Source organism: Chiloscyllium plagiosum, chromosome 9 (assembly GCF_004010195.1).
Source record: "Chiloscyllium plagiosum isolate BGI_BamShark_2017 chromosome 9, ASM401019v2, whole genome shotgun sequence".
NCBI classification, from domain to species: domain Eukaryota; kingdom Metazoa; phylum Chordata; class Chondrichthyes; order Orectolobiformes; family Hemiscylliidae; genus Chiloscyllium; species Chiloscyllium plagiosum.
The window spans coordinates 80,328,757-80,351,949 of record NC_057718.1 but is presented as its reverse complement, the minus strand read 5'-3'; the positions used below and the strand labels follow the sequence as shown (position 1 = coordinate 80,351,949).

Genomic DNA, 23,193 nt, shown 5'->3' with positions numbered 1-23,193 from the left:
TACAGCTTAACAGAAAAGAAATGGTTAAACAGGATTCCTGGAAACGACTTGAGCAATGAACTGGAGAAAAGTCTCACTGTATCTCTGATGACAACTGTCAATTACCATTAGACTAATTTGGATTAGAATGAAATGCTTTTGTCTTTTTTAGCTACAAAGAGAGACTGGAAAGAATTTTATTGCCCTGAGAGCAGAGAAAGCTGAAGGGAATCTGATTAAGGTGTACTAAGTTGTGATTTGCATAGACAGGTTGGATATGGAGAAACATTTCCCCTTGGTGGAGAAGTCAATAATGAGGGGCCACAGTTTTAATGTCAGGAGCACAAGGTTTAGAGGGGATTAAAGGGCTTTGGGTCTGAAGCTCACTGTCTGAAGGGATGGTAGTGGTGGGAATCCACGACATTGAAGAACTGTTTAGATGCCTGCGCCCACACCTCCCGCCTCACCTCCACTAAAGGCCCCAAAGGATTCTTCCACATCCGGCAGAGATTTTCCTGCAGCTCGTCACATGTCATCTACTGCTCCCGATGTGGTCTCCTCTACATTGGGGAGACAGGATGCCAACTTGCTGAATGTTTCAGAGAACATCTCTGGGACACACACACACACTAAACAACTCACTGCCCTGTGGCTAAACACTTCAATTCCCCCTTCCTTTCGGCCAAGGACATGCAAGTCCTGGACCTCCTCCACCGCCAGATTCTAGCCACCCAATGCCTGGAGGAAGAATGCCTCATCTTCCACCTTGGGACCCTTCAACCACACAGGATTAATGTTGATTTCTCCAGTTTCCTCAACTCCCCTCCCCTGACCTTATCCCGAATCCAACCCTCCAACTCGGCGCCAGCCTCTTATCTATCCAACCTGTCTTTCCCACATATCTGTTCCACCCTCCACTCTGACCAATCACCATCACCCCATACCTCCATCAAGAGCTTATGCTCAAAATGTTGACTCTCGTGCTCCTAGGATGCTGCCTGACCAGCTTTTTTCAGCAGTACACTTTTTGATTCTGATCTCTAGGATCTGCAGTCCTCACTTTCTCCAACCTGACATACTCAAATTCTAAAATTCCCACTCAAATTACCACAATACTCAAATTCTAAAATTCTATCAAATATTAGAGAAATGCCATAGTGTAGGAAGGTGACCATGGAGAGAGGTGTCATGTTTCACTATGGTAATGCACTGGAATTGCTATTTCATTATAAAAGTTAAAGATTCTCAAAAATATGCAATGGTTTCACAGTTTACCTGTCTTCTTAATCCAAGTTGACAGAAAACACAGAACAGGTTTCTGTTCTGACCACAAAAATTTCCAGTTATTACAAGCACCAAGTTAACAGTTATGAACCATTGGCATACATCAACAAATGAAAACTATAATCATTTTTTAACTCTCCTTCACTGATAATAAGGCACGAAGAATGGGTGTGGATAGAGGGAAAGACTGCAAAGACATTTCACTGGTACCTGAGCTATTCATATACTGGTCAGAATACTTCTTGGTGATTCTTTTCCAGATGCTTCCACTAGTTTGCAAGAGGTACAGGGTAGTTGGTTTACTTAAAGAAATCTCTGACATATCAGTTAAAAGTTACAACTTGCAGAAGCTGCTGAAGGAAAGATACGCTTTTTTCTATTCATTTATTACCCAGCTCTAGTTACCCTTTGGCTACTTTGTACCAACTGAAGTTCCATCTATAAACAGCCCCTCAACTTTATATCATCTGCAACCACACTTCAATCACTACACAAACAAATAGCTGTGTAAATGGTGCTTACAATGAGTGTATGGTTACTTGTTTTTAAAACATGCAGCATTTTCAAAACAGCTATCTTTTGTTTTGAAAAGTTCTTTTTTCGTTTTGGTCCACATGTTTATATCTGAGAGTTTTGTTTATTTTTGTAAACTTGTAAAAATGTTAAATTTCTAATAAAAATATCTATAAAAAAAAATATAGGAAATTAAAAATAAAAAGATTTAGTGTATACAGAGGGGAACACAGAAATTCACAGTTAGAACGTATGTTTTTTGGAAGGCATTTCACTGTGAAATCTCATGTGTTCTGTCACCATATCTTACCAAAACTGCATAATTAATGACCCATATCGACTCTATGGCATGTCTCACTTTCAATTTCCACCTCATCTGACTGTGAGCTATACCTGGAACAATTTGCCACTCAGCAGATATGCTGATACTCAGTAGCAGGAAATCAGTGTCCTGCTTTTTGGGCAAGGTTTTGGAGGCCCTGCTGGTTGGAGTAATGCCAACACCATAGCCCTAAACTCTCAACCTTGTCTGGTCACTCTTGAAGTAAATATGTAAGGCCTTGGCAAGATAAACCCGAGAATATTTATGCAGTTTTGATCTCCTTACTCTCGAAAGATATTGGTTGCTCTGCGGAGGGTCGGTTTGGACTTGTTGGGCCGAAGGGCCTGTTTCCACACTGTAAATAATCTAATGTAATTTGCCATTGAGGTAAGACAGTTGTGAGTTACAATTAAATATGTTGCCTCCTCTCTGCTATCCTTGCTATCAACTCTCACTACCTGGTACTGTGCAGTGATATTCTGCCACTTCATTCTTTCTCGAAGAGCAGCTTCATGCTATTTCTGCCTTGCTCTTGTTTGTCAGCGGATTCCCCACTTTCTTGTCTGTAATTGTGAAAGAGCTATCGCTGGCTGTCACAGGAATGCCGTAAATGTGACAGAAACAACTTTTAAGGAAACTCAAGCTGACAAATCTGGAAATTTCAGATCAACCCACACACATTTCAAACAGAGACAGAATAAGATACCTAGACATAGAAAACCCTCTGACATTTTAAGGTTCAATTCCTGCCAGCAAATAGCTGAGGCTTTAATGTAGCAAGTAGAAATGTGCATCCACAATTCCTGAGTATTTGAACACCTGCTTGAGCATATGAAAATGCATCAGTAAATCAAAACGCATTGTCTTTTGATACATTTGAAAAAGAACATAGAATTCTCCTCAACATCTAGTTTCTAAAAGTTCTGTTATTTGTAGAAGCCTTTTAAAGGTTTGTGCCACAGAGTTTCAAACCATATTAATTCATTCACAGGATTTGTGCATTGCTGGCTAGGCTAGCATTTAATGCCCATCCTTAATTGCTATCGGAAAAGTAGTAGTGAATTGATTTCTTGATACTTACACATAGGATATTATTTGTTATCAGCCTACATATTTTGATGAGGTGAATAATTTTTATGATCAGTTTTTGTATTTACTTGACAGGAATTAAATCTTTTAAAAATATTGTGAATCGTTTGTATTATGTCCACATGCATAAATGCTAATTCATTCTACAAGCAGTAGACTGCAAAAATACAAGCCTGCAGGGTCCTTTGCAAGTTTACTTTATTTGATTTCTTTAATAATTGTAATTTTCCTCAATTCTTCGACACTCTTTTTGTGGCTTTTAAATTGTAATCAGTTGAGCTCGTTATTTATTGAAATTATATATTCTTGTATTTATTGCACTGTTAATATTGTACATTTACCAGTAGACTTAAGTTATTACTGTTTAAGGAAAGAATAGAAATTCTCAATAGAAATTCTGCTGAGTGCAAATATGAATTAAATTATTTGAAAGGATGTGCATAGGTTATGAAGAGAAGTTGTTGAGATAACCAGTTTGCCATTTTAAGGGATATCTATCTTGTTATATCACCTGAGACATCATAATTAAATTTTTGGTTAATTTTAGTTTATAAATTACCTAGAGTACTGATGGGATTATAAACTATATGTTGTCCATTAGTATTGATCTATTAGTATTAATTGATGTTTTGGATCAGTGTTTGTTAGGTTCAATTTGAGCCATGGATTCCCGGTGGAGGTTGATACAAATGCCAGGATCTTGCAGCTTAAGGAGGCTGTTGCTAAGAGACAAGGAGTTCCATTTGACCAGTTGTGCGTTATCTTTGCTGGAAAGGAGCTGAGGAATGACTTGACACTGCAGGTAAATCCCACTTGAATTTTTCTTTTGTTGCTGGGAGGCTGCCAAGCCTGTGGTTCATAGCTCTAATAATGCCTATCTGACATTCAGATCTCAGATGTCATAGAATAAACAGTAACTAGGGATTTCTTGAACTTTATTCAATGCAGCTTCATTAATTCTGACCTTCTTAATTATGCAGCAAAAGTGTAAGTAAGGGCAAGAGACAAGTCTGCACTAATTGAGCAAATGTTTGCTGTCTGGGTGAGCTAGTTGTCCATCACTGTTTCTTTTCTTCAGATTTTTTCAACATTCCTGTTTTATATAATTGGATCAATTTTTGAACAAGAAAATGTGAATGCGATGTGATATCATTGACATAATGGCAGAAGTGTGTGGCCCGAGTGTGGCCCCAGAAGCAAGATAAGTGGCAAATTAAATATGTAGAACATGTATGTTTGAACTTTTTTTGTCTTTTTTCACTGAATTTTGTGTATTTGTGATTTGCTTTTACTGTAAGGGAACCTCTTGTGCTTTTGCTTTAAGTGAATGAACATTAATCCATAAATGATTATATGGGTAACTAAAATGTAGTCACTTGTTAAATACCGAATGGTTACCCAAAAATGCAACTTTTTAAAAAAAAAGGGTTTTGTGATTTACACATGAAAGAAGTGAAACTATCACTGTATTCTAACAGAAGTTTTAGGAATTAGTAGGCAGTTAAATTATGGAGTCAGGACTTAACCTTGGGGATCAGGTACGGTGGGAAGGTCACTGTTTCTCCGTTAGAAAAAGCTGTAAAGGGCTCAGAAGAGACCTGCAAGCATTAGTACTTCAGTACAGCTAAGAGTGGAGATTGAAAAGCTCACAAGCATAGAGTCATAGAGATGTACAGCACGGAAACAGACCCTTCGGTCCAACCCGTCCACGCCAACCAGATATCCCAACCCAAGCTAATCCCACCTGCCAGCACCTGGACCATATCCCTCCAAACCCTTCCAATTCATGTACCCTTCCAGATGCCTTTTAAATGTTGCAATTGTACTAGCCTCCACTACTTCCTCTGGCAGCTCATTCCATATACATACCACCCTCTGAGTGAAAACGTTGCCCCTTAGGTCTCTTTTATATCTTTCCCCTCTTATCCTAAACCTATCCTCTAGTTCTGGACTCCCCTACCCCAGGGAAAAGACTTTGTATATTTATCCTTTCTATGCCCCTCATGATTTTATAAACCTCTATAAGGCAACCCATCAGCCTCCGATGCTCCAGGGAAAATAGCCATAGCCTATTCAACCTCTCTCTATCGCTTAAATCCTCCAACCCTGGCAACATCCTTGTAAATCTTTTCTGAACCCTTTCAAATTTCAAAACATCTTTCCAATCGGAAGGAGACTAGAATTGCACACAATATTCCAACAGTGGCCTAACCGATGTCCTGTACAGCCTCAACATGATCTCCCAATTCCTGTACTCAATACTCTGACCAATAAAGGAAAGCATACCAAACGCCTTCTTCACTATCCTAGCCACCTGCAACTCCACTTACAAGGAGCTATGAACCTACGCTCTTTGTTCAGCAACACTCTCTAGGGCATTACCATTAAGTGTATAAGCCCTGTTAAGAAATGCTTTTTCAAAATGCAGCACCTCACATTTAAGAAATTAAACTCCATCTGCCACTTCTCATCCCATTGGCCCATCTGGTCAAGATCCTGTTGTAATCTGAGGTAGTCCTCTTCGCTGTCCACTACACTTCCAATTTTGGTGTCATCTGCAAACGTACTAACTATACCTCTTGTGATCACATCCAAATCATTTATATAAATGACTAAAAGTAGTGGACCCAGCACTGATCCTAGTGGCATTGCACTGGTCACAGGCCTCCAGTCTGAAAAACAACCTTCCACCACCACCACCTGTCTTCCACCTTTGAGCCAGTTCTATATCCAAATGGCGAGTTCTCTCTGTATTCCATGAGATCCAACCTTGCTCACCAGTCTCCCATGGGGAACCTTGTCAAATGCCTTACTGAAATCCATATGGATCACATCTACCTCTCTGCCCTCATCAATCCTCTTTGTTACTTCTTCAAAAAACTCAATCACGTTTGTGAGACATGATTTTTCATGCATAAAGCCATGTTGACTATCCCTAATCAGTCCTTGCCTTTCCAAATGCATGTACATCCTGTCCCTCAGGATTCCCTCCAATGTGTCCACCACCAAGGTCAGGCTCACTGGTCTAATAGTTCCCTGGCTTATCCTTACCACCTTTCTTAAAGAGTGGTACCACGTTTGCCGACCTCCAGTCTTCTGGCACCTCACCTGTGACTATCAATGATACAAATATCTCAGTAAAAGGCTGAGCAATCACTTCCCCAGCTTCCCAGAGTTCTAGGGTACACTGATCAGGTCCTGGGGATTTATCCACTTTTATGTGTTTCAAGACATTCAGCACTTCCTCCTCTGTAATATGGATATTTTTAAAGATGTCACCATCTAATTCCCTACATTTTATATCTTCCATGTCCTTTTCCACAGTAAACACTGATGCAAAATACTCGTTTAGTATCTCCCCCATAAAGGCCGCCTTGCTGATGTTTGAGGGGCCCTATTCTCTCCCTAGTTACCCTTCTTTCCTTAATGTATTTGTAAAAACCCTTTGGATTCTCCTTAACTCTATTTGCCAAAGCTATGTCATGTCCCCTTTTTACCCTCCTCATTTCCCTCTTAAGTATACTCCTACTGCCTTTATACTGTACTCAGGATTCACTCGATCTATCCTGTCTACACCTTTGCTTAATGTAGCTCAGCAAAACTGAAGTCTGGGGAAAACCTCAGGGATCAGACTCGCTGAGTGAAGTTAGCTGATTGTGAAGTGAAAAGAAACTCCACAGAGGCCAGTATACTGTCACCCTGTCACACTTTAGTTACACATAGAAAGTCCTTGAAACTGATCCAGTTCCTTCAGAGCCAGTTCTCAGTGTGTCAGAATGTCTCTCACTCCACTTTTTAATCTGTCAGCCAGGGCTCCCTGATTGGAACAGATGGGGTCCACCTGGCAGATCTCATTATAATTACTACATCCCTGTCCCTCTGAGTGTGAGGACATAGGATGGTCCTTTTTCCTGTTGCGCCATCTGGGGTGTGTTAGCACTGGATCAGGTTCCTCCGTCTCTACTCGGATACGGTACTCTGCAATGCACAGAAATTTGCCTCTTGTGCGCGGAGCATCTTGGAAGAAATTCACTCTGTTCTTCAGGCAGCAAAGGCATCATGCGGCGAGATCTGTCATGTTCATCTCAGATTCAGAGATCTGTTCAACACTTGACAGAGACAGAGACAGAGACCTCAAGGGTTCCGACTGTACTGCGAAGAGGGGATGATTTGCTCCCGTACTGTTTGCAAGTTTGCTGCATTCATACGGTCCACACGCTTATTCAGGATCTTCATTCCTACCTGAGCCTTATATGTCACTGGTGCTGACTTTGCAATGACCAAGGCTCTTACTCTTGCAGGACCATTTCTGTGATTCCAGCACCAAATCTTATCCCGTGTCGTAACTGTCTCTCTAACTTGGTGTGAGTCTGGCTTCCAGTGTGGGATTTCTGATGCTATTTCACCCTCCCCCAGCTCCGGTAAGGTCAGATTTAACCTGATTCAGAATCTTCTCCCCATTAGCAACTGTGCTGGGAGTATCCCTGTTATTGCATGAGGGTGGTCCTGTAATCAAATAGGAACTGGGACAGTTTGGTATCTAACGAAGCTATAGGCTGTTTCTTCAAATCTACCTTTAAAGTTTGGATTGCTCTTTCTGCCAAGCCACTTTCTGTCACTGGATGATGGATGGTATGAAGCTGTCCTTATATTCGAATACCATTCAATCTCAGGAAATATTCAAGTTCCCAGCTGGCAAACAATGGCCTGTTATCGGTGACCAACAGTTCTGGAAGTCAGTGTATTGCACAAGATGTACACAGCTTTCCTATTGTCATTCCCTTCTTTGGATAAACTCTATGCACGTCCAAGCATGTTGAGTGAGTCTCTACAATGACTCAGAACATTGAGCCCATGCAAGGACCTGTATAGTTGTCCAGGGTTTACCCAGCCATTCCCACGAATATGGGGGAGCTGCCTGCGGTAATTTTTGTCCTTAAGACCAGAGGAGTGGAAGTAAGGCCATTCGGCCCATCGAGTCCACTCCACCATTCAATCATGGCTGATGGGCATTTCAACGCCACTTACCCGCACTCTCCCGATATCCTTTAATTCCTTGCGAGGTCAAGAATTTATCAATCTCTGCCTTGAAGACATTTAACGTCTCGGCTTCCACTGCGCTCCATGGCAGTGAATTCCACAGGCCACCACTCTCTGGCTGGAGAAATGTCTCCTCATTTCTGTTATAAATTGACCCTCTCTAATTCTGAGGTTGTGCCCTCGAGTTCTAGTATCCTCGCCTGATGGAAACAATTTCCCAGCATCCACCCTTTTTAAGCCATGCAAGTTTCTATTAGATCTCCCCTCAATCTTCTAAACTCTAATGAATCCAATCCCAGGATTCTCAGCCATTCATCGTCTGTTAGGCCTACCATTCTAGGGATCATCCGTATGAATATTTGCTGCACACATTCCACTGCCAATGTGTCCTTCCTGAAGTGTGGGGCCCAAAACTGGACACAGTATTTCTAAATGGGGCCTAACCAGAGCTTTACAAAGTCTCAATAGCACATCACTGCTTTTATATTCCAACTTCTTGAAATAAATGACAACATTACATTTGCTTCTTAACCATGGATTCAATCTGCAAGTCAACCTTTAGAGAATCCTGTACTAGCACTCCCAGACCCCTTTGTACTTTGGCTTTATGAATTTTCTCACCGTTTATAAAATAGTCTATGCCTGTGTTCTTTTTTCCAAAGTGCAAGACCTCGCATTTGCTCACATTGAATTTCATAGCCATTTCTTGGACCACTCTCGTAAACTGTCTAAATCTTTCTGTGGCCTCCCCACCTCCTCAGAACTATCTGCATGTCCACCTAACTTCGTATCATCGACGAACTTTGCCAGAATGCCCCCAGTCTCTTCATCCAGATCATTTATACATAAAGTGAATAGCTGGGGCCCCAACACTGAACCCTGCGAGACACCACTTGTCACCAGCTGTCATTCCGAAAAAGAACCTTTCATCCCAACTCCCTGCCTTCTGTCAGACAGCCAATGCTCAATATATGCCAGTACCTCATCTTGAACACCATGGGCCCTCACCTTACTCAGCAGCCTTCTGTGAGGCACCTTATCAGAGGCCTTTTGGATGTCTAAGCAGATAGCATCCACTGGGTTTCCCTGGTCTAACCTATTTGTTACCTCTTCAAAGAATTCTAATAGGTTTGTCAGGCAGGACCTGCCCTTACTAAATCCATGCTGACTTATTCTAATTCAACCCTGCACTTCCAAGAATTTAGAAATCTCATCCTTAACAATGGATTCTAGAATTTTATCTTCAACCAAGGTTAGGCTAATCGGCCTATAGTTTTCCATCTTTTGTCTTGATCCTTTCTTGAACAAGGGGGTTACAACAGCGATTTTCCAATCATCTGGGACTTTCCCTGACTCCAGTGATTTTTGAAATATTACAACCAACGCCTCCACTATTTCTTCAGCCACCTCCCTCAGAACTCTACGATGTAGCCCATCCGGCCCAGGAGATTAATCAATTTTTAGACCTTTTAGCTTATCAAGTACTTTCTCCTTTGTAATGGCCACCATAGCCAACCCTTCCCCTTGACTCTCCTTAATTGTTGAGATATTACTCATGTCTTCCACTGTGAAGACTGACACAAAGTATTTATTAAGTTCTTCAGCTATTTTCTTATCTCCCATCACTAGCCTTGCGACATCAGTTTGGAGTGGCCCAATCTTGACTTTTGCCTCTCTTTTCTTTCTTATGTATTGAAAGAAACTTTTACTTTCATTTCTAATATTACTCACTAGCTTACCTTCATATTTGATACACTCCATGGGCGGCATGGTGGCACAGTGGTTAGCACTGCTGCCTCACAGCGCCAGAGACCCGGGTTCAATTCCCGCCTCAGGCGACTGTGTGGAGTTTGCACATTCTCCCCGTGTCAGCGTGGGTTTCCTCCGGGTGCTCCGGTTTCCTCCCACAGTCCAAAGATGTGCAGGTCAGGTGAATTGGCCATGCTAAATTGCCCGTCATGTTAGGTTAAAGGGGTAAATGTAGGGGTATTGGTGGGTTGCGCTTCGGCGGGTCGGTGTGGACTTGTTGGGCCGAAGGGCCTGTTTCCACACTGTAAGTAATCTAATCTTATCTAATCCTTCCTTATTTCTCTCTTTGTTATCCTGTGTTTGTTTTGTAGTCTTTCCAATCTTCTGATTTCCCATGCTCTTGGCCACTTTATAGGCACTCTCTTTGTCTGTGATACATTTCCTGAGTTCCTTCATCAGCCATGGTTGTCCAATTCATCGTTCGCCCCCCGCCGACACCCCCGACCCCCTCCCCAGGGTAATCTTTTTTTTCTTTGGGATGTACCTCTGTATTGTGTCCTCAATTACACCCAGAAACTCCTGCCATTGTTGCTGTACTGTCTCCCCCACTAGGCTCTGCTTCCAGTCAATTTCCATCGGTTCTCTCTCATGGTCCTGTAATTACCTTTATTTAACTGTAGCACCATTTACATCCGATTTTGCCTTCTCTCTTTCAAACTGCAGACTGAACTCTACCATATTATGATTGCTGCCACCTAAGTGTTCCCTGACTTTAAGATCTTTTATAAAGTCTGGCTCGTTACATAGTATTAAGTCCAGAATAGCCTGCTCCCTTGTAGGCTCCATCACAAACTGTTCCAAAAAGCTATCCTGTAAGCATTCCATGAATTCCCTTTCTTTGGATCCACTGGCAACATAATTCACCCAGACCATTTGCATATTGAAATCCCCCATGATCACCGTGACCTTACCTTTCTGATATGCCCTATCTACTTCCTGGTACATCTTGTGCCCCTGGTCCTGAGCACTGCTGGGAGGTTTGTACATAACTTCCATTCTGTTTTTTTTTGCCTTTTGTGGTTCCTCAGCCTCACCCACACAGACTCCACATCATTTAATGCCATAGATTTAATTTCATTCTTAACTCACAGGCAACCCCAACCCCCTACCCACCTCCCTGTCTTTTCGATAAGTTGTAAATCCTTGGATGTTTAACTGCCAGTCCTGAATCCCCTGCAACCACATCTCTGTGCTGCCTACCATATCATAATCATTTACAATGATTGTGCTGTTAATTCATCTACTTTGTTACGAATACTTCGCACATTCAGGTAAAGCACCTTAATGCTAATTTTCTTATCCTCATAATTTCCATCACCTCTATCTAAGTTAGCCTTCCTGTTTGCTTCATTCCTTGTCTGCCTCGAACTTAAACCCTGCACACATGCTAACCTGCTGCTTATCTTTCTACTTGACTCCATAGTCCCTGTTGCTTTCCCTTTCCCCCACCCCCCGCCCCCCCGCCGACTCTCAAGTTTGAAGTCCTAGTGACCACCCTATTTATATTTTTCACCAGAACACTGGTTCCAGATCACCGTACTGATCGCCCCAGTTCCAAAACTGATGCCAATGTCCCATGAAATGGAAACCCTCGTTCTGACACCAATCTCTTAGCCACGTGTTTACTTCCCTGATTTTCTTATCCTATGCCAATTAGCAATGGCTCGGGCAGTAATCCAGAGATTATGACCCTCGAGGACCTGTTCTTCAATTTCCTTCCTAGTGCTTGATACTCCCCAAACAGGTCCTCCTTCCTAGCCTTGCCAATGTTGTTTGTGCCAACATGGACCACAACAACTAGATCCTTCCCCTCCCGCTCCAATATCCTTTTAAGTCATTTGGACATGTTCTGCACCCTGGTACCGGGCAGGCAACATACCTAGCGGGACTCCCGATCCGGCTCTCAAAGGGTGCTATCTGTTCCCCTAATTATTGAATCACCTATAACAACTACTTGTCTTTTTGCTCTCCTCTCTTGAATGGCCTTCTGCACCATGGTGCCGTGGTCAGCTGGCTCATCCTGTCCACAGCCCTTTTCTTCATCCATACAGGGAGCAAAAATCTCATAACTGTTGGACAAGGTCGAGGGCTGAGGCTTCTCCACTCCTGTACTACCTGCCTTACTTACAGACACACCCTGTTGTTCATGAGCACTGACTGAATTTGAATTACTTAAACTGCCGGGTGTGACTGCCTCCTGAAACAAAGCGTCCAGGTAACTCTTCCCCCTCCCGGATGTGCCACAGTGTTTGAAGGTCAGATTCCAGATCATCAATTCTGATCTGGAAATCTTCCAGCAATCAATACTTGCTGCAGATGTGGTCACTGCCATTCACAATGAGATCAGCCAGCTCCCATCATACCGCTACAGAACATCACCTGTTCAACCTAGTTAGAACTCTGGACACTGCCACACCAATGTGGTTATGTCTGCATCCAATCCTGGCCAACAGACATAACTTCTCACCAACAGCTTAATTTTGGAGATTCCGAGATGACTTTGGTGGAGTTCATCCAGTATCTGGTGGTGACCTTGGCTGAGGACAATCACTCTTATTTCGTACAATAATATGCCATCCTGTACTGTGATGCGGTCCCTCCGGGTCCAAAAAGTTTAAATTCTGGTTGTGTTGTCCCTTTGGTTTGCTACATCAGTGCCAGTTGTTTCAGTTTTGTCAGGACCAGATCTTTCTGCTTCCAAAGTCTGATATTATTAGCTGTGACTAGAAGTGTGTCTAAAAAATTTAAAACCATTATGGGCTCTTCCAGTGGTGGTACCACCTATGAGCTAATAGTACCCTGAAGTATTTTATGTCAATACCAGATCTCGCTTGGGATTATAGTGTGCAACACCTTAGAGGATAATAACAGTTTCATCACTTCCCTGAAAGCCTGGCTTGGCGACAAGAACATTTTCAAGACCGATCCTAGTTTATGAGTTGATGCAAAGTGCCAGGATGAAGGCCAGATTATGTATGAACTTTCAGTCATAATTCACCAACTCAAGGAAAGACCTAAGCTCTGGTAGAGACATGGAAGCCTTGATCATCCTCACTTTATCTTCCAATGGATATAACCTGTTCTTGTGGACTCTGTAGCCCAATTAGGTCACCCAGAACACACATTTTTCCCTTCCTAGGTATATGCCCGCCTGGGGAGAAACATCTAAGGACTATGTCCAAGTTCTCTCAGTGCTCCTTATCTGTCTTCCCTGCTATTAGCACATTATCTAAATAAATGGCAACCTAGGGTAGACCTTGTAAAATGTTCTCCATGGTCCACTGAAAACTTGCACAGGCTGATGATACATATGCTTATCGATATTAATAGTAGCATACCTCTGGGAATTATCATCCAGCTGTAAATGCAAGTACACATGGCAGATGTCCAGCTTTGAATTCTCTGCGCGAGTGATTGGGTATTTATCCAGCGGTTTACCATTTGTTTCAAATCCCCACAAAGCCAAATTGACCCGTCCGGCTTCAAATTCAGTACTACCAGTGCTGTCCATTCCACAAACTGGACTGGTTTAATGATTCCTTCGCTTTCCAGCCTTCTAATTTCAGCCTCTTCTTTTGCCATAAGACAAATGACACTGGGCGGGCTTGCAGAATTGTGGTATTGCTTCCTGGTCAACACACAAGGTAGCCTTGGCTCCTCTGAGAGTCCATAGACCTTCCTGAAAGACCACCTGGTACTTAATTGGGACTGCACTCAGGCAGCCATTTGCTAGTCAAGAAATGTTGAGCCAATCTCGGTGAATCTTTCGCAACCAATTTTGCCCCATTAAGCTTGAACCCAAGACTTCTATGACAATCACTGAACCAGCTGTTTTTTGTGAGATTCCAGAACCAAAATTGCATCCTTAATCTGTAAAGGTTCCCTGGTATAGATTCTTAATCGAGCCAAGGCCTTGTGCAAACTTTAGGATTGGAGTCCAGATTGAATTTTGTCAAAGACTGTTCTGCAATCACTGAAATGGTTGCGTCAGCAACAACTTCCGTTCGAACTGGATGACTATTTAACCAGACGATTTTTTTTGATTGGTTCTGATTTGCATGTTGCTCAGCAGTATAACTGTTCCAAACCAGATGTAGGTAGACTGTCCAGGGTATGCACTCTCCTGGATACCAGTCTATGATTTTTTTTAAAACTCAATTTAAGTCGAGCAGGATTTCTTAGTCGTTTTGAGTTTGCATACCAGCAGCAACTACAATGGCGTGTTGGTCTAGTTTAGGCTTAGTTTGATTTGGGTTTTGCTGCGGGCTGACCTGGAGTCCCTCTGTTTAGGATATGTCCTGAGTGTGGCTATGCAATTGCCTTCACTCAAATAGTGATCCCCAAGTTCAGTAGGACTAGTAAGGGTGTCCATCTCCATCTGATTACACTGCAACTTAATTACCTCAACTCAAAGATGACTGTTGCAAGTGAGTTTCTTAAGGAATATGCTTTACTCTTGTCACCGCTTAAATAATTCCACAGAGGCTGCTATCCTGTCTCTGACTCACCCTTTCTTTACATGTGAAAAGTTCTTGACACTGGTCCAGCTCTGTCACAGCCAGCTCTCAGAGTGTCTGACACTCTGAGAGTTGGCTCTGATTGGACCAGATTAACAGCCCCAGTCAGAGGATGCATTCTGTGTGGTCCACTTGGTTGACCTCATTACAGTCACTGCCTGAAGAGCTAGACTTGTGCTTGTGATTGAATGCTATCATGCCATTTCAGAGTCATAGAGTCATACAACACAGAAACAGACCCTTCGGTTCAACCAGTGTGTGCTGAACATGAACCCAAACTAAAATTGTCCCACCTGCCTGCTCCTGGTCCAATCCTTCCAAACCTTTCCTATTCATACACTTATTCCAGCATCTTTTAAATATTGTGATTGTGCCCGCATCCACCACTTCCTCAGGAAGTTCATTCCACATACAAACCACCCTCTGTGTAAAAAAGTTGTCCCTCCTGTGTTTTGAATTTCTCTCTTCTCACCTTTAAAAATGTGCTGCCTGGTCTTGCAATCCCCCATTCGAGGGAAAAGACACCTATTGTTAACCCTATTTAAACCCCTCATGATTTTATAAACTTCTATAACGTCACCTGTCAACTTCTACGCTCCAGTTAAAAAAGTCCCAGCCTTCCAGCCTTTCTTTATACCTCAAACCTTCCATATCTGGCAACATCCTGATAAATGTTTTCTGAACTCTCTCCAGCTTAATAACATCCTTCCTATAATTGGGTGATCAGGAGTGGTAACATTATTCCAGAAGAGGTCTCACCAATGTCCTGTACAACCTCAACATGACTTCCCAACTCCTATACTCAAAGCACTGAGCAATGCAGACAAGCGTGTTAAACACCGTTTTAACCACCTGGACTATATGTGGCGCAAACTTCAAAGAATTATTTCACTGACACCGTAGGTCCCTCTGTTCTACAACACTACCCATTAATAGTATAAGTCCTACCCTTGTTTTATTGTCCCAAAATGCAATACCTTGCATTTATCCAGATTGAACTCCATCCACCATTTTTCAGCCCATTGACCCACTTGAACAATTTCACCTTTGTAATCTTAGAAAACCTTCTTCACTGTCTACTATGCCACCAATTTTGGTGTCCAGGGAAGCTTACCCCAGGAAAGTAGAGTGATGAACTGGAGCAGAAGAGTCATTGAGGCAGCCTGTGCTGGTGCAGCTCTTGAGAGGAAATTTCAATGCTAGGACGATAGAAGTGAAAAATTATAATCCCTTGCAAAGTTTAAAGAGTCTTGATGACTTTGTCAATAATGTCTCATGCAAATTGCTGAGAAATTCGTGGGATGTGTCTTGATCATATTTGCAATTTGGTGTATGCTGTTGAGTGCTCGAAACCAGTTTATTGTGCATTCTTACCAAATTAATTCTTAGTGTTAGAAATAAATAGTAAATCTATTGTCGCTTCTATTCTTGTTCAAAAGTTATAAAGTTTATTGTTGCTTATTAAAAACCATTGACTCTTATGGATTTACTCCATAAGTATGTGCCATGGATCTCACACTTTGTCTACTTTCTAATAAAAATGACCGATTCCTAGCCAGATTGTAATTTAAACTTCATGGTCTGATCCATGATCTTGACAACAAACAGGCATTCTGTGCAAAAAGGGTTTATCACTCAAGATGGGCTTATATCTCCAAATGTTTCTACAATTTTTGTTCCTAATAATTAAATACTGACAATTATAGTTACCACTTAGAACTACTTTGCAATTTACAGAGAGTATGGTACTTTTTGGGTCAACCCCAGATGTCCATTTGTAATCTGTTTTAATGATACTACTATGAAATAAAAGAGAATGACAGAGCAGCAATATGCTCCTCAGCAAATTAATTGAGTCGTGTGTGGCACAGGTGGAAATAGAATCAACATTGGAGGAGATAGTATTGCGGGGATTCATCTCATGTATCAGGTACTGGCAGCAGCTCCAGCTGCAATCATGGCTTTGTGATATCCATTGTGACAGACCTGCTAGCAAATTATCAACAAACTGTTCCAGAATGCTGAGAGTCATTCAGTGGGACTTTAACATATATAATGTAATTTGGGGAGGCAGTGATGTAGTGGTAATGTCACTGGACTTAAAATCTAAATATCCCAGGCAAATGGGTTTGAAACCCATGGCAGATGGTAAAATCTGAGTTTAATAAAAGCTCGTCTAATGGCAACTGTTGATTGTCATAAATTCCCACCTGGTTGACTAATGTGTCCTTTTGGGAAGAAAATCTGCCATCTTTGTTCGATCTGACCTACATGTGACTCCTGACCCATAACAATGTGGCTTTTCCTTATCATCTGCACAACTAGGGATGAGCAATAAATGCTAGCCTGGCCAATGATGGCCACATCCCATGAGTGATTTTTTTTTTAGAAAGCGAGCAACATACTTCTCCTGGGATCAGTGTTGGGATTAATGACCTAGTCCTTGGTGTAAAGGGTGTCATTTCACAATTTATGGATATCAATGTAAATTAAAGTTGTCAATGTAGAACTTCTAAAAGACATAACCATGTTCATTGACTAGATGGTAGATGGATTTCAATGCAGACAAATGTCAAGTGGTTAATTTTGGTTGGAAGTACATGGAAAATCAATATAGCATAAAGGGCACAATTCTGAAGGGTGTGCAGGAACAAAGGAACCTGGGTGGATATGCATACAAATCATTGAAGACATTAAGTCAAGAGAGTGGTTAACCAAGCATACAGCATTTTAGGCTTCTTGAATAGGGACATACGGTACAAGAGCAAGGAGGTTATGCTAAATTTGGTCTCAACTGGAGTACTGTGTCGAGTTCTGGGTACCGCACTTTAGGAAAGATGTCAGAGAGAGTACAGAAATGATTCACAAGAATGGTGCCTGGGATAAGAAGCTTCAGTTATGTAGATAATTAGAGAAATCCAGAGATCTTTTTCTTGGAGAAGAGAAGGTTGAATTGAGATTTATTAGAGATAGTAAAAATCATGAGGCGCCTGAATGTAGTAGATAGGAAATACTTGTCTGAAAGTATACTTGGTGGAAGAATTGAGAATAAGAGGGCACATATTTAAGGTAATTTATAAGAGGAACAATGGATTTATAAAGAGAAACATTTTCATGCAAGAAATGGCTAATAACTGGAAGGTGCTGCCTGAGAGTATGGCGGAAACAGGCTCATTTGAAGCATTTAAGAAGAAATTTAATTATTGTCTGAAAATGAAAAATGTGCAGGGTCATGGTGAAAATCAGAGGAGTGACTGTTGTTGCATGGCTCATTTAAAAAGCCGGTGCAAAATTTGATGCCCTAAATGGCCTCCTCCTCTGCTGCAACAATTTTGTGCTCATTATGAGGTGATATAGTCAACAAAAATTGATGATTAAAAAATTGATGAATGAAAAAAAATGAATGCCACACTTTTCCACTGTGATCTCCAGCATCTGCACTCCTCACTTTCTCCTTGTGAAATTGATGCGATTATGTAAAGTTCTGTGAGAGGAGAAATGATTCGTATAATTTGTGTCATAGTATATACAAAATCAAACTGATTCCAGAAGAGGACCGATAAAGAAACACGATAGGCAAGTGGCTTCTGAATCAGACAGAGCCAAAATTATGGATTTGCTTTGTACAAGCTTAGCATTGATATGAAGTGAAAACCCTTTTGCATCAGCATTAAAACTGAAAAGAAGGAAAGAACTTTGATTTATTTAGTACATCTCATAATCTCAGGATGTCTCAAAATGCTTTAAACAATAGTTAAATATGTTTGAGGTACTGGTGGAATTTTACAGATGGGAAGCAGATACTAAATCACATGTGATGACATTGTGTGAAGTCCAGTCACAGCCAAATCCAATATTATGGAAGACAAATAAGCCCAAAAGTCAGATATCTTTTCACTTACAGCAGGCCAGTTACGCGGTTGTTGAGGCAATTCAGTTATTAAGGCAACACTATTTTACGTAGCCTGTATAATTCATTGGTGGTCACATGGACTGATGGGTGGGAGGGAGTTGTGCCACGATGTCCAAACGGTGTCAGGGTGGGATAAAAGTCAATATTTGAGAAGAGCAATGAGGAGTAGGAGGTTGCAGCTCGGTCTGCAAGAGAGCTAAACGGGATTGTCTTGGAATTATTTGGTGGACGAGTCTGCTTTTGATTCATGAATGCATCATCTGTAAAGTATTCATTGGGAGAAGAGGCTTATGTCAAAGAAGGGCTTCAGCAAAAGAGCTAAAGGTGCCTATGTTCACTTTGATGGAAGCTCTTCCAGAGGGAAGACAGAAGGAAATGGAGCAAGAGGAGACCTCTTGGCTAGGAACATCATCGACCCATGAAGACATATGAATGTCAGGATGATGATGAAAAAGGGCCACATAGAGCATGGGCTTGAAGAGAGCATATGGGTTAGTATCTCAGGATAAGCCACTACCCAGAAGGTAATGCTTACAAGCAACGTTCAATTATCTACAAATGATTGAACCTTATTGTATGAGAAGGCTACATTTCTCCAGGAAGCTGACACGATTATTGGGAAGACAAGTTGCAAATATGTAAAACTCAGTGCCTTGGTTAGTGAAAGTAATGGTGGCGCTAAACTTCTGTACTTCATGATACTTTCAGTTATCAGATCTTTAGTGCAGCTTGCAAACTTTGGCCACTACTGTTTCAAACTCGTGACAAATGCATTATTCAGGGCAGTAGAGCATTGGACAGAATTTTTTTTGAGAGTAGGTTTGGTCTCATAAAAAGGGATAGATTTCCTTTGTGGGACAAGTTGGATTTTCCTGTGCAATTATGTTCTGTTCTTTTCATAACCTCACCATTTAAATTAAACCCTTAAATTACCCTTAAAATCGAAGGCACTTCTTTTCTGGATCTCTGTACAAACTAAAAATCCAGAATAAAGACCATACAAACTATGAGCAATAAACATATTGCAAATACTCACAAGATCCAATCAGTTGTTTCCTCTCACCCCAAATTACTTTTAGATATTCTTCCCAGAACTGTGATGCTGCTGCAAGACACTGTTTGCAGTTTTTTGCTCTTGATTGTTGTCATTTGTTGTGCACTGCATAGCCTGGTAGTGCCAAGAGCAGCGTATCTTGGGGATAAGGACAAAAAGGACCTCTTTGCATCATCAGATGGGAGCTTATGCAATGACACAGAGAAGGAATACGATGTTCCACATGACCATGGTGAACTGTAGAGACTTGGTTCTAGAGAGACAAGGGAAACCCTGATTATGAGGGGTTTTAAGTAAGTCTTTGCAGGTCTCCCCCAATTGATAACGTGAAGACTTTCAAAAGGCTTGTCTCTATGTATATCTTTTAAATTAGCCTCATTTTCATTCTCAGGTGTCATGGCGTTACAACCTCAATCTATATATGGCTGTTTCCAGGACAGACATGAAAATGCAAGTAGCTACCGTAATAAATGTCAAAATGTTTAATAAGGACCACAGGAACAATGCAAAACTCATTCCTTACATATCCAGATATCACCAATAATGGATTTGCAGTGATATTTTTTCAGTAATTTATGCTGCATCCCCTAACTTGTCAGCTGCACTGGAAGCAAACTGCTGAAGCTGATGTCCTATTTTTCTGGATGAACCTGGTGGGCATCCTACTTTCATTTGAGAGTGATAGATCAGGGATTCCTAGAATTTCATAGAATCCCTCCAGTGTGGAAGCAGGCCATTCAACATATCAAGTCCACACTTACCCTTTGAGAAGCATCCTGCCCAGACCCAGCCCCTTAATGTATTCCCACATTTATCATGGCTAATCCACCCAGCCTACACAACCCTGAACTTTACAAACAATATTTTTGCAGAGCTGATTCACGTCACTTGCACATCTTTGGACCACCTGGTGGCAAGAGCTTATTCTAATGTTGTGGCATCCCAAGCTTCTGTGTCATTGGTAGAAGGGTGCAGGACATGCTGAAATCATCAGGAGTCCCCTAAGAGGAGCAATCAGATGCAGACAGCTGGTATTCACTAACTTGAAGTTCAAATTTTACCTGAGCTGAATGAGGGCACAGCAGGGACATCAGGTGCTGTATCCATCTCTCACATTTGCAAGATCTACATGAAGTCATTGGTTGTACATGCATTTGCCAGTCTCAATTCAGACCCAGCAAACCCTTATTAAACTATTGGGCCTGGTTTTTTGTTTTATTCGTTTGTTGGAAGTGAGTGTCACTGACTGGCCAGCATTTATTGTCGGTCCCTAATTGCCCTTGAGAAGGTGGTGGTGAGTTGCCTTCTTGAACTACTGCAATCCACCTGCTGTGGGTTGACCCCTACTGCTGTTAGGGAGGGAATTCCTGAATTTGAGCCTGCGATGTTCCAAAAGATTCATCACTTTCTTGATAGAGGAGGCCTCATAATCAAAAGAGAAATTGAAGGCAGTACTCATGGCATAGATAAACTCTCTCAGAAGAAGTGCACACACTCTGGAAACTCTTTCAGATCTTCATTTATCTCCAAACCTTCACAAACATTGCAAATATGTATATAATATTTACCACCTTACATACAATGACAGAGGCTCATTATTCAGCATCTCTCTGGTCTCCCACATAAATCTGAGAGTCAGGAATTTGGACTATGTCACAGCCTCCAACAATTGGTCTAGTAATAGTGCTAAAACTAGTATATGCAACGCCTTCAAATAAATTTTGAAAAACCATTGAGGTGTCAATATCTGAGCTGGAACTAGCTGCAGAGCAAGAATGGAATAAGAACCCCTGAGTCCCTTTCCCTTTCCTCAAAGATGAATAGCTGAAGTATTACAATGGATGAGTGCAATTCAAGCTAAGCAAAGTAATTTAACTTAAGACACAGGCATGATGATATGATAATATCAGATCAGGCTCAGATATGATGATCTTCACTCATCGCACCACGCATTTATCCCATCCCTGCAAGAATCCATAACCACTGTTGCCAAAAGATGGTCCCTATGAAACTCATCATCCCCAAGCACTAACTTCAACTTCTCCTCTCTGGAAATAATCTGGCCCCCTGTTGACTAGTCATATTCAAAAAAGCCTCCTCTGTCCGATTCAAGAAATCCAGCACAGCCAGTTCCATATTTTATCAACTGTCACCAACCTTTTGCAGATATTGCAAGCACCCTTCTCCTGAAATCATAAAGGGAGATTGACAAGTTCCATATCTGAATGAATCTACTTCTCTGATAGGAACCCATTACCTCAGATTCTTTTGCAAATCACAACACTATTTCGCTTGTGGGTTACTTTTCCAGTCACCATATCCCTGTACCACAGAGCCTTGCAGAGTGTGAAGACTTTAGTTGGAATTGTGGGCAAGTGGGGAACTTGCATTCATATGGCCAATGGATACCTCCCACAAATGCTACTTGGACAACATTCTAATTGTTGTGCAAGACAGTTAGATTCCTCACACATCCTTGCAAACTATATCATAGGTAGATGAGAAATTGCACAAGGGCTCTGGATATGGGTTTCACTGAAATAACAAACAAGCAATGCACCTTCATAGCTGATTTGGTAGGTCTAATATCCAGCTTCATTGCAGCTACAGACGTATCTGTAATTTAGAAAAAAATCAGGTCTGAAACTATTGGAAAAGAGGGCAACCGTTGTTTATTGAGCGTGATCAGCTACGTTTTTGTTTTAAGACTTATAAAACTTCTATCTGTGTTTCTTGTCAAACTGTCATAGTGAGTAAGATGAAGACTTTTTCTTTATGTTTATACTGTTATCTGTTTCTTATTAAGGTTTGATGTAAGTTATCCCAGAGCAGTATTTTTGAGCATTCAGGTCTTGTTAATGTTGTGTTTTTGAGTAAAGAATATTGTCATAGAGGTGTACAGCATGGAAACAGATCTTTTGGTCCAACCCCTCAATGCTGACCAGATATCCCAACCCAATCTAGTCCCAACTGCCAGCACCAGGCCCATATCCCTCCAAACTCTTCCTATTCATATACCCATCCAAATGCCTCTTAAATGTTGCAATTAAACCAGCCTCCACCACTTCCTCTGGCAGCTCATTCCATACATGTACCACCCTCTGCGTGAAAAAGTTGCCCATTAGGTCTCTTTTATATCTTTTTGTCCCCTCACCCTAAATCTATGGCTTCTAGTTCTGGCCTCCCCAACCCCAGGGAAAAGACTTTGTCTATTTATCCTATCCATGCCCCTCATAATTTTGTAAACCTCTATAAGGTCACTCCTCAGCCTGCGACGCTCCAGGGAATAAAAACCCCAGCCTGTTCAGCCTCTCCCTATAGCTCAAATCCTCCAACCCTGGTAACATCCTTGTAAATCTTTTCTGAACCCTTTCAAGTTTCACAACATCTTTCCGATAGGAAGGAGACCAGAATTGCACACAATATTCCAACAGTGGCCTAACCAATGTCCTGTACAGCCGCAACATGACATCCCAATTCCTTTACTCAATACTCTGACCAATAAAAGAAAACATACCAAATGCCTTCTTCACTATCCTATCTACCTGTGACTCCACTTTCAAGGAGCTATGAACTTGCATTCCAAGGTCTCTTTGTTCAGCAACACTCCCTAGGACCTTACCATTAAGTGTACAAGTCCTGCTGAGATTTGCTTTCCCAAAATGCAGCACCT

The 23,193-nt window shown here is 41.6% G+C and overlaps 1 protein-coding gene across 2 annotated transcripts in view; it reads left to right on the top strand.

The window, feature by feature from the left end:
* Positions 1 to 23,193, top strand: part of prkn (parkin RBR E3 ubiquitin protein ligase) — a 1,109,690-nt gene that overhangs the window by 171,228 nt on the left and 915,269 nt on the right. Inside the window, exon 2 of one of the 2 annotated variants that reach the window (XM_043696306.1) lies at positions 3,826 to 3,989. The exons of the other annotated variant lie outside the window; for it this stretch is intronic. Coding sequence (XP_043552241.1) covers positions 3,826 to 3,989 — 164 coding nt within the window. The remainder of the gene's footprint in view (positions 1 to 3,825; positions 3,990 to 23,193) is intronic. 2 annotated transcript variants of the gene reach the window in all.